This window comes from Mytilus californianus, unplaced genomic scaffold (assembly GCF_021869535.1).
Source record: "Mytilus californianus isolate M0D057914Y unplaced genomic scaffold, xbMytCali1.0.p SCAF_1, whole genome shotgun sequence".
In the NCBI taxonomy this organism is placed as follows: domain Eukaryota; kingdom Metazoa; phylum Mollusca; class Bivalvia; order Mytilida; family Mytilidae; genus Mytilus; species Mytilus californianus.
In genome coordinates this window covers 64216226-64231927 of record NW_026262581.1, presented here as the reverse complement: position 1 = coordinate 64231927, position 15702 = coordinate 64216226, and the positions used below count along the sequence as shown (strand labels likewise).

The window sequence follows — 15702 nt, the reverse complement described above, 5'->3', positions numbered from 1 at the left end:
CCAAAAGAATTTCCCAGCGACACTAAAAATCTATTCAACTGGCGCAGAAGTAGTAGGAATGGTAAGATAAATCCTTTCAAGTTTTGTAAGTATTGGGTATATCTCAATGAGATCCAAGTTTTGTAAGTATTGGGTATATCTCAATGAGATCCCTCCAGTATTGTAATGGATCACATGCATCACCATATGACAGGATCAAAAAGATTTTGTAAAATTTCTATTTTGACGATATTCCCCAAAACATGTTTTTTTCATTCTACCGAGTCAAAGATTTAAATAGTGGACAAAAAAATTGAGTGACTATAACTTTTTTATAAATTATTTACCTTTTCATGTCTTCAATATCTTTTTGAATAATATCCAACTCTTTGATAGCAGAGAAATCAGCCACATGACTAAATGGTCCTGCATTGGTAGCATCCTACAAATAAAACATAACAATTAAGTCAATTCCCTATTCCTGAAAAACTGACATGAGTCAATACCATAAACAAGGGTTAAAGGTTTGATGTAAATTGTAAAAATGTTCCACTAATGAATTTCTAAAAATCTGTTTATTTGACCTACATAATACTGCTTCTAAATATATGCCCTAATAGCTAAATCTTGGTGGTTTTGTACATATTAGCAAATCTTGTCATAGATCTTAAATAGATATGGTATTAACAAAATGCAAAATGAATGGGATTCAATGTGATCAGATGTATCAATTCATAACTAAAATAATAATCGAACTGAATAGAAAAGAGTAAGTGTTTAGGAATAACACTACTGTATTTGAACAGATTTCATGTGTACTGTATTTCTTTTTCTAATGTGATACTCCTAAAATTTTCAAAATGAAAACATTAGAATTACCAAGGAAAAGGCAACTGAAAATGCACAACATTGTGGCAAATGACTCCCATTGTCAACAGTTGAAGACAGCAAATGTCAACCAATCAAAAGTGGTGTTACATATCAAATTGTATAATTTTCATGTACTTACTGTTATGCCAAAGGCTGCAGTATCTGTCCCACTTCTCATGGAAGGGGGGATCATCTCAGGTGTTAACTGTGTTGGAGGCTCTATACCTTTCATTTTCAGATTGATTAGATACATTGCTAAAGCAAACTGTTCAGAATTTAACTTTCCTAAACCTTTCATATCACATAAAGACCTGAAAAAAAGATATTATCCTAATTATGGCATTAAAACCACGTTATTCTTATTATGGAATAAAAAAATATTCAAAATAACTCTAGGTAAAACGCCTTATGGCAAAACTTCTTTATTTCCATTTTGATTACATTGCTTCCCATGTCTATTTCTAACATTTTTGCTGTGAGTGTTTCCTGTGAAGGAAATTAAAAACACTTTGAGAATACAGTAAACTGTGTATATCTTACTCTAATATAAGAGTAGTAACTGTTTTGTGATTTAGTATATGTTATCATTCAGCTAGTCAAAGGCTATAACTCAGTCATGTGTGTTGCTTAGGACAAAGGGTAGCTCTAAGATATATAAAGATGGAGGAAAATTTAAAAAAAAGTTGCTTATCTCATTTTTATATAAAAAAAAATAGTCTCTGTTTAAGAACTTGGTTACTGTGCCCATTAATATATTATATAAAGACTTTTATGGATAAATTTTGAATAGCTTCAATATCATATGCAACAGCTAACACTTATTTGCTGTTTCCCAAATTTCCTGTTTCCCAAATCAAGATGTATTTAATGACAATAAACACATAAAGCAATCATAATCAATGGAAAACAACACTTAACAGTATGTTAAAACCTTATACAGACAAATTATATAAATATTCATAATGTTTGTAATGGGAGATAACTCTAGCATTAAAATACTTATAAATTAAGAATTACTTCCATGTGAGTTGGACATACTTTTGAAATATATGGATATTTAGGGGTGACCATGATTACAAGAAATTATGGAATGTTTAGTCAAAGAAATAAGATCAATTGAAAATAACTGTCTTCATTCGTAGAATTAAGCCAATACTTTATAAGATAATTTCAATCATAAAATTGTTATCATGTAAAAATATCTATTGTATTACCATCTTCTCCATGTCATTTTAATAATGAGATACTAAGAAGTAGATAATTAAATTCATTTGGCCTTACCATATATGAGCAAGAACATTATTTGGAACTCCACTCTGTACAAATATATCTCTGGTTTCTTGTCCCGTTACATAACCATCCATATCTAAATCAGCTGTTTTAAACATGGCATCAAATCTACTTTTTTCAGTAGCATTTACAACCCACTGCCCACTCATCTGTAACAAAAATCATTTACATTTATTAGTTTTCTTGTAAAACATCTAATCATTTTTTTCATACAGTTTTACAAGTTTTTTACATTTTTTTTTTTCGTTTTAATACATAGCTGTATTAATTTTACACCTACTACTTTATACTGAAGAAGAAATTTGATTAGAAACAGTTTTTCTTAATTTATATAATTTTTGCAAACTTTATATAACTTATAGTAAAATATTAGTTTACTTATTGTTTTGCTATTTTGACTTAATCACATTCAAATTAAGGTAGATTATCTGTATACCACCATCTTGGATTGTAAAATAGCAGTACACAATCAATCTTGTTCTTTGCTTAAATCTGCAAATTTTGAAACAGATTGACATTTAATTTGTAGACTGTAAGTCATTGATAAAAGATCTGATGGAAGATTGGACTTATCAATGGTACTTACCAAGGGAGAATCTGACCTCATTGTTGGTGTTGACCTCCCACCAATCACCCCTGGAAGAACAGGAACAGATCCTGGTAGTGAAGGTATTGCCCCTGGTAGAACTTGTACACCACCTGGTATGGGATTATGCTTTCTTTTTGAAGGAGGTATAAGGGCTATTGGTAATGTTGATGGAACTGGTTCTTTTTCTATAGCTCTGTATACTAGATGCATTGACTGTGAAAAAAAAAATAACATCATTGATTGATGCATTTTATTCTCATAAACATTAAATTTTTAAAATTATGTGTCAATATTGTTCTCTTACAATAACATTATACAGATGTTTCATTAGAAGTTAATCTTTCTGATTGGCAGACAACAGTCATGTGGTGTTTAAAGTGATGTTTTATGCTGAGTACAACACAACCATAACAGCACATGCTCTACACATCATTATAACAGTGCCTTTTAATATTAAATAACAAAATACTTGTAATATCAAAAAACAAAATAAAACATAAAGATTGATTAAACTTGTAATTCCCTGGTTTTAGCAATCAAATATAACTACATGTTTAAGAATTGAAAACTATGATGATGGATGGCTGTTTAACGTACAGCAGCAAATTAATGCATTTTCAGGACAAGATCATGTTAATGCAATATGAATATTAATTTTGCTTTTTATTAGTCTGACAAATTGAGCTTGATTTCTAAGGTGCTAGTTCACAAGGTGCCAGTCCACAGGAAGTCATGTCATCTTACCCAGACACATTAATCTGACTCCCAGCCAACCAGTCTCTGCTCTTACTCCATAATGCTGCATGCTTGAAGAAGCAGCAAACACCAATTTTAAAGTCTTTGGTTTGATCAGGTCTGGGTTTGAACCCACATCCTCAGGCACTCAAGGTGAGCACACTACTTCAAGACCACAGAAGCAGTGAATTGAAAATGAAAATAACAGTTTATAAATTTTGTGTGTCAGAATTGCTTTTCTGGATTAACCATCAGAAAGAAGGCACAAAACCAAAAATTTGAAAGACAAGGATGTTAGCTTCTTTTTGTAGTAATATAAGAGTATAAGATATTTGTTCTGTCTTATAGGTAATATACTACTTACCACACAAAATTCATCTCTGTCAAGGTAGCCATCTTTGTCTACATCACTTAATTCCCAGATATTTTTTAAAACGTCTACAGGTAACTTGGAATTCATTAACATCTAAAATAGAATGATAATATACAAGTCTACAAAATTCTAAGCAAAAAGTTTCTTTATATACATTACTAGCTTACATACTTTTTTATTACACAAGTATCATTGTATCAGCACATTTTGTTGATAATTATTAATTATATTTTGTTTAAATTTATGCTTACCAGGATATTTCTTTTTTGGTTTTAAAAGGCAGTACTTTGAATAATGCTAACACAAGAAAACTTATGAAGTTGAAGAAAATTTACTGCTTCAAACTTATCACATGATAACAATTTTAATATTCTATCTTATCCAGAGGTCTAATTTTGTCTCCTGGCAACAATCCATTAACAGTCTTTTAAGTCTCTGTGAATACCTACAGATCTAACTTTGTCTCCTGTCAACAATCCATTAACAGTCATTTAAGTCTCTGGGAATACCTACAGGTCTAACTTTGTCTCCTGACATCAGTCCATTAACAGTGAGCTAAGTCTCTATGAATACTTACAGGTTAGACTGTTGTCTCCTGACAACAGACTATTAACAGTGAGCTAAGTCTAAATGAATACTTACGGGTCTAACTTTGTCTCCTGACAACAGTCCATTAACAGGAACCAAACTATCAAACAACTGGTCATACTTGGTTTTCTCTACAGCCTACAAAATAACCAAACAAAAAATATTCTCATAATAATATTTTTGAACTGCTTGGTATATTTATATTAATTATTTTATAAAATTACTGCATAATATTAGGGCATTGGCAGTCAAGAGGACAAAGCAGCTAATGGAAAAATACTTAGACTGTTCACTAATCAATTACCAGGTTCACTGAAGTTTAATCTATATTTCAAAACGAAAAAATGAAAATAATTTCTGTCCCTTATTTCATTACCATTATTTATAGGTGGTTGGACAAGACAGTTCTCCTTAACCAATCAAACTTGTTATTTACACCACAGTTATGTACATAAACTTAATTCATGTATTTATTTATATTTTTTGTCAATATTATTTTACCAATGTAACTGACCTTCTTTTCTAACAAACCTTATCTTTAAGACATCATATTGTTGTTTATTCATACAATATTTCTCAAAGTTTTTACTACATATTTATTATTTTTAATATCTAAATTCATTTCTTTATCTTGCTAATCTAAATGATAACATTTTAATTGACATATGTATTAAGGTAGCACAATACAAAGATTTTTTTACTTCCAATCTCCAACCTTTAAAATGATGTTACTTTCTTATGACTGCATACAAATTAATAAAAGAGGTATATATAGATAGATAAAAGATTAATCTTTTAAATGAATGCACTATTTTTGTTATGCAATCATTATGTAATCAATTATTATGCAATTAATGGCAAAATCTTGGTCAGTTCACTTGAATGAATTTAGCTCTGACATCTCTATAACTACACAAGAAATTTTAACGTTATCTTAATCAACACAGCAGGAGCTACAAAAGGGTGTCTCAAATTATCGCTATTGTATTCCATTCTCTCATAAATCTGTAATTAGTGTAAACATCCTTACCACAAAAAAGTAGAGATTATTTGATTAGGTGTAAAATTTGATCAATACATTCTATCCAAAATCTGAGACACCCTTTTGTAGATAATGGCTCTAGGAACAACATTTTATAAAATCAACCCTCTCGGGGTATGCATGAAGAAGCTAATTTCAATTGAAAGTGGAAATTTCTTGTAAAATTTTGTAGACACAGTTAAAATTATAATTAATTACATAATTGTTGTATAATACTAACATTGCATTAATTTGAAAGAGTAATCTGTTAGCTATCCATAAATACCACTTTTATAAATTTTCAAGCATTATAAAGAAAGTTACAGCATTTTTAAACTGGGGAGTTGGAGGTATAAAATCTTTGTATTGTGCTACCTTAAATGTGTTCCATTTGGTTTTGATATTAAATGATACAAAGAGATACTAACCGAAACTTTCCATGGTACACTGGTGGCATTCTGTACAGCTGGCTCATGCTTTGGAGTCAAATCAACTGGTCCCTGAAAATGCAAATCACTAAATATAAGGCACTGGCATTACTGTATGTGTGTTTTATGTTATTGTATGTGTGTTTATGTTATTGTATGTGTGTCCATGTTATTTTATGTGTGAATATGTTATTTTGCTATTGTATTAAATTCTATTAGTAACAATACTGTGGATTTATTATTATTCATGGGATATCAATTTTCAATGATTTCTTGGGTAAAGATGAATCACAAATTTAAATGTCCAAGGAAGTACACATTTCTATAGGCATGTATGAGACTGGCAAAACCATGAGTTTAAATATCCATGAAAAGACGATATTTCCTCAATCCACGAAAATTAGTACCCTAAAAAATAAAAATGAATCCACAGTAAACTATTATTACTAAGTTTTGTATCGCTTTATCTCCAGCAAACGAGATAACAGCAATGACTTACAGGGCAATGCCATAAAACCAGAGTTTCAAGATAAAGTGGTGACATTAACGAAAGAATGCTACCCCTTTCCTTACCTTATTTGGTTAAAGAATTTCTTTTTTTTTACCTTAATATGAATGTTGACAATCTTTATACTCTTCATTGTAACTAAAGGACCATTTACATTTTTACAGGACTACTAAATTTCATCCTGTGCTAATGATTTGGACTTTCACTTAAAAATTATGTATAACAGTTGTTTCCACTCCATGTGCATTACAACAATCAAGGACCTTGTAGTATCTATCAAGTTGATACTTTAAAACAGTCTGATTTCTTTACCAGCAGCTTTGAGTTGAGCTTTCTTTCAGTAACTGAGAGCATTTTTTTATATTCTGGTTTAAACCCACCACATTTTGTGCCTGAACGGAGTCAGGCTATCTGGACCAAGTGTGATTCATTGTTGTTTTTCTTTGTTTGTGTGCCACTTTAACTCATACAAAATGTAGAGTCAGGCAGTTGGTGTGGTCTACTGTACCGTCAAATAATTTTGGGGATTCCTTTTAATGTCAACTATATGTATTATTGATTAAAATTCAAACTTTAATGAGTAATTTCATACATACAACATTAGGTTGTGGAGCTTCAATTATCAGATTTTGTAAATTTAAGTCCTGGTTGCTCTGTGATAATGCCACCATCTTTAAAGCTACATAAAATCCTGGTTTCTCTAAGTATCCTTTCCCTGTTGGATCTGATAAGTCCCATATCTGCTCAAATATAAAATTCATTCTTATAATACAAACTTCATCAAATGCTAACCACTCCAATCCCCACCTCATAAAAACAGGGTTCTCACTAAGGATTTTTGAAAGTGAGTCCAGGAACTTGCCATTATTGGCAATGGCGAGTCCAACAGTGAGAAGATGAAATTGTATTGCTATATACATGTACATGTTATGTGTTATTTTAATCCCCATGACAAAAATACAGCAAGGAAATGACATTAAATTTACCTTTTTTTTAAACATTTGTTATAAACTGATGATATATGTGCTCAGTTTGATTCAACATTTTACAATCTTAATGCATTTTTGGACTCACCAGACAGATTTTCATGAGTAGGACTCATGGACTCACCTTAGTGAGAACCCTGAAAAAAATGTACTTGGTAAACTGTCTTAATTGCTAGTTTGATGGGGTTGAACCTGTAAAACTTCTGTAAAATTTCCTTTTTTCTTTAAATGATGTGTGCTTAGTTGATGTGCAGTAATAGCAGTTTCATTCTCTCTTGTTCAGTTTATTCAGAATTTTAGCAAGCCATCAACTCTTATACTTGTGTTTCCTACAGGAGGAAATTGAACAATGCAGTGCCCTGTGGTACATCATGGTTGATACTGCAATTCATCTTTTGGTAAGATCAGTCAAGTTATTTCCCTTTCACCATTTTATCGAATTTTACAATTGAACTGTCACATTTTTTAAGTGACAGAGTACAAATACTGTTGATAATTCAATGGAATTATCACAAAAGTGCCTTAGTACATTCATAATTTTTAAATGTCTACAATTTAAAGGGAGAAGAATGCGATTGTTTGAGCCATAATTCTACAATGTATGGGATGTTGAATAATCACTGACCTGATTGTTTATAAATGTATTTTCATTTAGTATGACCATTTTAACTATTCAGTCAGTTGAGGGTGAAATAGAGTGGGGTCTTATTCCAGTTTTCTTTCTGTTCTTATTTAAATTTTGATAAAAAATATAGAACTTTGACAGATAAGTTTGATTGCATCTACAATGCTTTAGAAGATAATGGGCCATTTACAGATTAACTGATTAAATAAATCAATAATGGTATATTTTGTTGAAATCCCAATTCATAACAGTTCCTTTATATCTCTATTAAGTAAGAATACCTTAATAGTGTGGTCATCCATGCAGGACATACTACATTATATAAGGTGAACCAGTTAATTTGCATACCAAAAAGACAGTAAAATGGTATTGAGCTTGATAGATATAAATAATATTCATTAATTTTGTGTAGATAAACATTACAATACCTGTCCCAATACTGAATCTTTGAGTCCTGATTTCTTTAAGAAGTTTGCAGCATCTAAAGCTCCTATGCTTCCTGTTCCTTTTGGGTCAGCCTATAAATATATAAATATAAAAATTAATTAGAAATATACTTAAGATAATACTGTTTAGTTACATGTTGTACATACATGTATGTAAATTTGATATTTTGTATTTCAGTCCGTTGCTGAGCTATACAGCACTTTAATTACAAAAAAAAACATTTTCAACTAAAATTTAATTCTTTTATCACTTTATACAAATGTAAGACTACAAAATCAAAGAAAATCTTAAGATTGTTAGAATTGATATATAATCAGAGGCAGGTGCTACCTGATAAGCTGTGAAGGCTATTTTTCAGTAATCAGATATTCAAGGTTGCTGGAAATTGTATGCTCCTCAGATCCAAATTTGTGGGAAACCATATGCTTCTTAATGGTGTTGTACAACAAATCCCCAAAAGGAACAATAACAGGAAAGGGTTTTATTGACCACCATGTTATTGACAGTCTTCAGGTTCTTTTTAGTTGTATGACCCAAATTGATAGTTTTACTATTTAACATGTTTATGTTACCTTAAGAAGCATATAAATTGTAAAGTTTTTTTTTATTACAGAAAGAATAAACATAAATTACATCTACCTTTACATGAAAAGACATTAAAAACATACATTGTATTTATCTTAGCATATGTTATGTGTGAGTGTGTGAGTTCTATGCTTAGTAATGGTTTTGGATGTAGTGATCTAACTATTAGACAATACCTGATTATAATATGCTTCATAAACTAATGCATGATTACCAGCAATCTGAAATAAAAAAAAAAAACACAGTATCAATAAATGAGTTTCAAACTATAAATTGTGTGATCAAAGAATTTTTTTTCTTAGTCATGTTAGTTGTACATATTTAGAGAACTAGATGTATGGTTCAAAAGAGCCTGCATTGCTCAATAAGGCATCTTGATCTTTGTCTATCAAAGAATGGTCGTCTTCATCTCAAAAATCCTCCATATGTTTGTTATCATGTTTATATGCATTTTACCTTTTTATTTACATGTAAGAAATAAAAACATGAATATATATGTACTTTAAAATACTTCGTGTATTGTGATTAGTCGTCATTGTTTAATACCAACGAGAAGGTGACACCTCCTGAAATGAAAAACTGATTTTTATAAGCTATAGTGAGAGGAGGGGATAAGATGTTTGGGCAATGCTAGGCAGTGTTGCAGTAGAATAGAGAAGTAAAAGAACAGGTTCCAGCCTATATGGTGGGGAGGAAGTAAAGAATGAGATCTAATCTTACAATGTAAGGTTGACTATCTAGGCACTATATATATATAATAGTTTAATTGTAAAGTTGTATATGAACTTATAATGAGGGTGAAAGGACCCAGCTGGGAAACATGTTATCAAGTGGGAGAAGGGGACATGATAGTAGTTTCAGAAAAATAGTGTGTTGGGTATACTTTGTGGCAGCTAAGTTGTTTTTGTAAGATTATTTAACAATTAAACTTTATTCATTTGATTTTCTTTCATCTAACATTTAGGAAGAATTGAAAACACAAAAATGAAAGAACAAATATCTAACGCCCAGAAGGAGTTATAATTTGCGACTACTTGTAGGTCAATTGTCTACTGCAAAATATGAGGAACGACTCGACCATTGCAATAGATTTTCTAATTCGTTGCTAAATTGTTAATGGCAAAGTGGGCTTAATGGAGAAAAGTATCGCCTATTCATTAATAATAGAGTTTTAAACCTGTGGAAGTGGTGGAAAATTTGACATCCTTAACCGGAAATGTTCGTTAGCTGTTTAATATCTAGATACAGTGTCGGTCCAACTGGAATTTCCGGAAGAATTAAACTGTTAATCGTAGCAAGAAGACAGATTGATCATATATTTGAGAAGGTTTTTTCTTGGCAATCGAAGTTATTTAATGTCAGATATTAAAAATTAAAAAAAGAGTTTTTGAGAGTCAAGCTGCTTAAATGATAATGAATTGTTGTCACGGTAACGTCCTATGGCCAATATTACATGTATATACGGACGAGAACATGTTAATGAGATATGAGTGGGAACTCTGCTATGCTGAGTTGAATTTTAATGTGCTATTTCAAAAGGTAACAGTCCACAGACCCATCATGCCAGCCTACAGCAAGCCGTGACACCCGCATATGATTCGATGACAGCCCGGGGCGACATGCTTTGACCCGACTATAGCGGGCTTTGTTTTTTACTTATAGTGTAGCATTTTGTTCACAGAGTCGGTTTTAAAGGGCAGATGGTCCTGTCTCACTTATGGAGCTACATATATGGTTAATGCATATACTTTTTACAAGTCAATCCCAAGTTGAAACGTTCAGCACCAGTTGTCGCTTCCCCCTTTTTAAAAATTATGGATTCGCATCAGGTTCAAATGCATTTTTACTGATTATTTTATTGTGGTTAATTGGTACGTATAATAGGTTACAGAGACGTAGCTTTCATTCAAGAAGTGAGGCAACTGCCGGCTGCTCTCCACTGAATTTTGTCCAAGACAAAAACAAGAAGTTCACAAGTTAAGCGAGATAAAATGTACAACGTATATCACAAAGCTACAGTAAAAAGTAAAGATGGTTTTTAAAAATGACCCCTCTTCCCTTTACACACGTATTCCTTCTTCTTTTTCTTTTTTTAATGCAAAAAGAACGGATAAATTATATTCTTTGTAAAAAAAAACTCTTGATTTATCAAAGATGTTAGAACTGTAAAACTGACATGATGTTTGTTTTTTGTAAATAACATTTTTGTTACGTTTGGTGAACGGTTTTCGACATATAGTAGGATATCCAATTTGAACCAATTGTAGTCCTCTTCTCATCGACAATGTTCCTTTATTTTAACCAACCTGTTACCTTCAAATAATTGATTTAAAGCATATTGAAAACTACAATTATTTTATGAAGAGAGAGAGAGAGAGAGAGAGAGAGAGAGAGAGAGAATGGGGAAACAGCACCTCGCTTACTATCTCATAGATAGAAATGATTATTCCATGATAAGTTAAATATTATATAAATGAACTCCTCTTTGTCGAGTATAGTGATAATTTTATTTAACTGAAAAAATTAATCATACATAATTATGAATACCTAGTTAATTTTTAATTTACTAATCATCCAGCTAGCATACGTCCGCTTGGTTGTGCAATATATATAAATACACAAACACGTCCAGTTTGAATTGGAATGTAAAATGCGTGTCCGTGTAGAAAGAATGACACCACCACCCTTTGCACGTTGACGAACTTTTGCAAACACTGTTCAGAGGTTTGGTCTGTACTGAGGTAGACTGTTACATGGCAAAATTTCCTTTTCGAGTTACATTTGAAATTTCTGCCCTTAACCATGCATACACCTACTGATCGACCCAATTTATTGGAGTCTTGTTAATTTGTTCTCGTCCTGAATATTGATGAAACATTTTTCACTCGATATAAATCAAACAACAATCAACCAATCAGATTCGCATACAAAATTCAACTTTTTGAACCTGTAGATGCCTTCTTTTTTTTGCGACTCTGGTTTTGCCCTTGAACCACCCTTTGCTACTCACAAGCTGCATCACATTCTATGAATCATGCTTTGGCCTTGAATCCAAAAGCTCAAAATAGTTAGCCTCATAAGAAATAAGAATCAATATACGCACAGCCGGAGTTTTCCTTTCATAAATATAAAAAGAAGAAATGAAAAATCTAAATCTTACAAAATATGCACCCCAGGTGTCATAAAATAAAAGTTCCCTCATTCGATACGTTCAAAGTGGAAGAAATATTTTGCAATATCAATACAAAATAACTATTGTGGTGGGGTTCGTGTTACTCAGTCTTTAGTTTTCTATGTTGTGTTTTGTATATATATACTGTTTTTTGTCTGTTTATCTCTTTCTTTTAAAGCCAGCATGTCGTTGTCAGTTTATTTCGACTTATGAGTTTGAATATCCCTTTGGTATCTTTCGCCTCTCTTGTATTAAAGTTTTTTCCACATTTGTTTTCTTTTTCTTTCATTACGGTTTTCCCTTCGCACTTGCACAGTGTGGTTGCCGAATTTCTACCCAGAGATGTCATTGTTAAGATCACTGCATACGGAAAAGCTGTCGGCGAATTATAGTACGGGAAGACAAAAATTCAATAGGAGTACTTTTTTGAAGATTTGAATAAGTATACAGGATTTTCTATCAAAAGAAAGTCTATGTACACGTGTTTAATAGTAATACTTAATCATTCAAGTATTCAAGTATTTAAAACTTAAACCATTGTGGTGACGTCAGCCTATTCATTTACCGTGGATTCTTTTTCTAGAATCAACGCTTCCTAAATCTGCCACTGAAATGGACTCACCAAATTATATTCAATTGTTTCCTTTGTGTGTCTAATTTCATTAAGTTTGAATTGGCTAATTTACTGATTTCTATTCACTAATGGAATTAATTTAAAAACTTACCTTTAATTTTGTAATTTGTATATGCCTTCACTGGGAATCGAACCCTTCCTTGAAATATGTTATGAATGACTGACATCAACACATCGACAAAACCTCTCGGCTACCAATGGGTTACAACTTAGATGTCTATTTTATATATATAAATGAACATCGGACACACAGGGGTTGTACCTTTATATATACACAATGGGCAGTCGTATAGTATAAGTTGGTAGCCGCGAGGTTAGCATGCTTAAAATTAACGAGTTAAAAGATAGGGATTTGTCGGTTTAGGTTCGAATCCCTGTATTATCTCTGTTGTCCCAATTCTGTTTTTTTTTCTAATTTTGCATGTTATAGTGGATATTTTTGTAATAATAGCTAGTTTTACCGTTTATTTTTTGGATTATTATTGGCTATTTCACATGTTTGAAACAAAATTGATTACATTCTATTTGTCAATTTTTGTTGTATAAATATAGTATGATTTCATCTGTTTTACTACATAATTTTACAAATGTTTGTTTGCAAATTCCTATGCGAGAAAATCGTGATGTGCCTAGAGTGCTAGAAATTTCGGTTACACACTTATTATATATTCTTTATATATGCTCTTTGGTCGGGTTGTTGTCTCTTTGACACATTCCCCATTTCCATTCTCAATTTTATTAGAAATAAGTTTGAATATGTCTTATTTTGTAAAAACAGATAACATTCAGGTGCCTGATAATATAAAGATCTTTAAAGGTAGAAGTGTTATATTTGTATTTTGTTAACCAATTAATTGTGATCTGAGATTTATCAATGCATCGTTGGACACGATACCATGGTTATTTAAACTCACTTACAATACCTTCTAATTAAGAAAAGGCTTTAATTTTGAAAAGAAATTAACACAATAGTTTAAGTTATAGATACAATGGATAAGCGTAGATTCATGAAAAACAAACCATTCGCCCTCCGGGCTCATGGTTTCTTTTTCAAGAATCCACGCTTATCCATTGTATCTATATAACTTAAACCATTGTCGTGACGTCAGCCTATTCATTTACCGTGGATTCTTTTTCTAGAATCAACGCTTTCTAAATCTGTCGCTGAAATTATATTCAATTGTTTCCTTGGTGTGTCTAATTTCGTTAAGTTTGAATTAGCTAATTTACTGATTTCTGTTCACTAATGAATTAATTTAAAAACTTACCTTCAATTTTTGTAATTTTTATATGCCTTCACTGAGAATCGAACCCGTCCTTGAAATCTGTTATGTGTGACTGACATCAACATAGCGATGAAACCTCTCGGCTACTAATTGGATACAATTTATTTGTCTATTTTATATATATAAATGAACATATGATATACATCGGTACAACGGACACACAGGGCTTGTACCTTTATATGTACATAATAGGCAATCGTTAGCCTAACGTTGGCCGCGAGGTTAGCATGGTTAAGATCAATGAGTTAAAGAGTCAAGTTAAAGGTAGGGACTTGTCGGTTTAGGTTCAAATCACTGTATTCTCTTTGTTGTCCCTATTCTTTAGTTTTTCTGTTTTTTTTCTTATTTTGAATGTAATTGTGGATATTTTTGTAATAATAGCGAGTTTTACCGTTGATTTTTTTTTATTATTATTAGCTATTTTACATATTTGAAACGAAAATGATTACATTCAATTTGTCCATTTTTGTTTTATAAATATAGTAAGATTTCATCTGTTTTACTACATAATTTTACAAATGTTTATTCGCAAATTCCTATGCATGTAAATCGTGATGTGCCTAGAATTAGGCTTCTTGCTAGAAATTTCGGTAACATACTTATTATATATACTTTATATATGCTCTTTGGTCAGGTTGTTGTCTCTTTGACACATTCCCCATTTCCATTCTCAATTTTATTAGAAATAAGTTCGAATAAGTCTTATTTTGTAAACACAGATAATGTTCAGATGCCTGATAATTTAAAGGCAGACGTGTTGTGTTATATTTGTATTTTTCTAACCAATAAGTTGTGATCTTATATTTAGTAATGCATCGTTGAACATGATACCATGGTTATTTAAACTCACTTACAATACCTTCTAATAAAGAAAAGGCTTTAAGTTTGAAAAGACATTGACACAATAGTTTAAGTTATAGATACATAGATACCTCCGGGCTCATGGTTTCTTTTTTAAGAATCAACGCTTATTCATTGTATCTATATTATATATTCAACTTTTTTGTCACATCTGAAGTATCTCATTACTTTTAACTGATATTTTTTTTAAATAATAAAAACAGGCTTTTATGGTAGTACTAATGTTTTTTGAACAAATTAATCATTTCTCCACATTAATTATTATTTGATTTAAGAAATACAAGATATAAATATTACGAAAAAAAGTTTCTCTTGAAATATCCGGACTGCATTGGCTGGAGAAACTAGAAAAAATGGACACATAAAAAGCTCACTATTTTGTCACAATCTGATATATGTAAAACAGAATTTCTTGGGAATTTTAAGATAGTACTTATGTATTTCTGTACAAATTAATCATGTTTTTCCAAGTCGATATAATTTACTAATGACAGAATGTTACGAAAAATATCACTACGAACGATGCCGGACTGAATGAGAAATTAGAAAAAACGGACATATAAAAAGCTTCCTATTTTTATCACTATGTGATAAATACACAAATATTCATTTTTTTACCTTATGGATAGATAGTATATCACCAAACGAGTAAAACCCATTGACCAGTTGTTATAAATCTAGGCGACAGTAGTTAACCGATGTACAAATCTCATACATCAATTAGG

At 31.2% G+C, this 15702-nt stretch overlaps 1 protein-coding gene across 2 annotated transcripts in view; it reads right to left on the bottom strand.

Moving 5' to 3' along the window:
- LOC127706061 (epidermal growth factor receptor substrate 15-like 1) overlaps positions 1-10265 on the bottom strand; it is a 35660-nt gene extending 25395 nt beyond the window's left edge. The window contains exons 1-11 of one of the 2 annotated variants that reach the window (XM_052210517.1): positions 10202-10265; positions 9201-9245; positions 8421-8510; positions 6978-7121; positions 5874-5945; positions 4479-4562; positions 3828-3929; positions 2726-2941; positions 2131-2288; positions 989-1160; positions 327-421 (exon numbers count right to left, since the gene is read on the bottom strand). In XM_052210517.1, coding sequence (XP_052066477.1) covers positions 327-421; positions 989-1160; positions 2131-2288; positions 2726-2941; positions 3828-3929; positions 4479-4562; positions 5874-5945; positions 6978-7121; positions 8421-8510; positions 9201-9245; positions 10202-10228 — 1205 coding nt within the window. In that variant the 5' untranslated portion in view covers positions 10229-10265. The remainder of the gene's footprint in view (positions 1-326; positions 422-988; positions 1161-2130; positions 2289-2725; positions 2942-3827; positions 3930-4478; positions 4563-5873; positions 5946-6977; positions 7122-8420; positions 8511-9200; positions 9246-10201) is intronic. The other variant, XM_052210525.1, reaches the window with a different exon arrangement.
- Positions 10266-15702: the final 5437 nt, after the last annotated feature.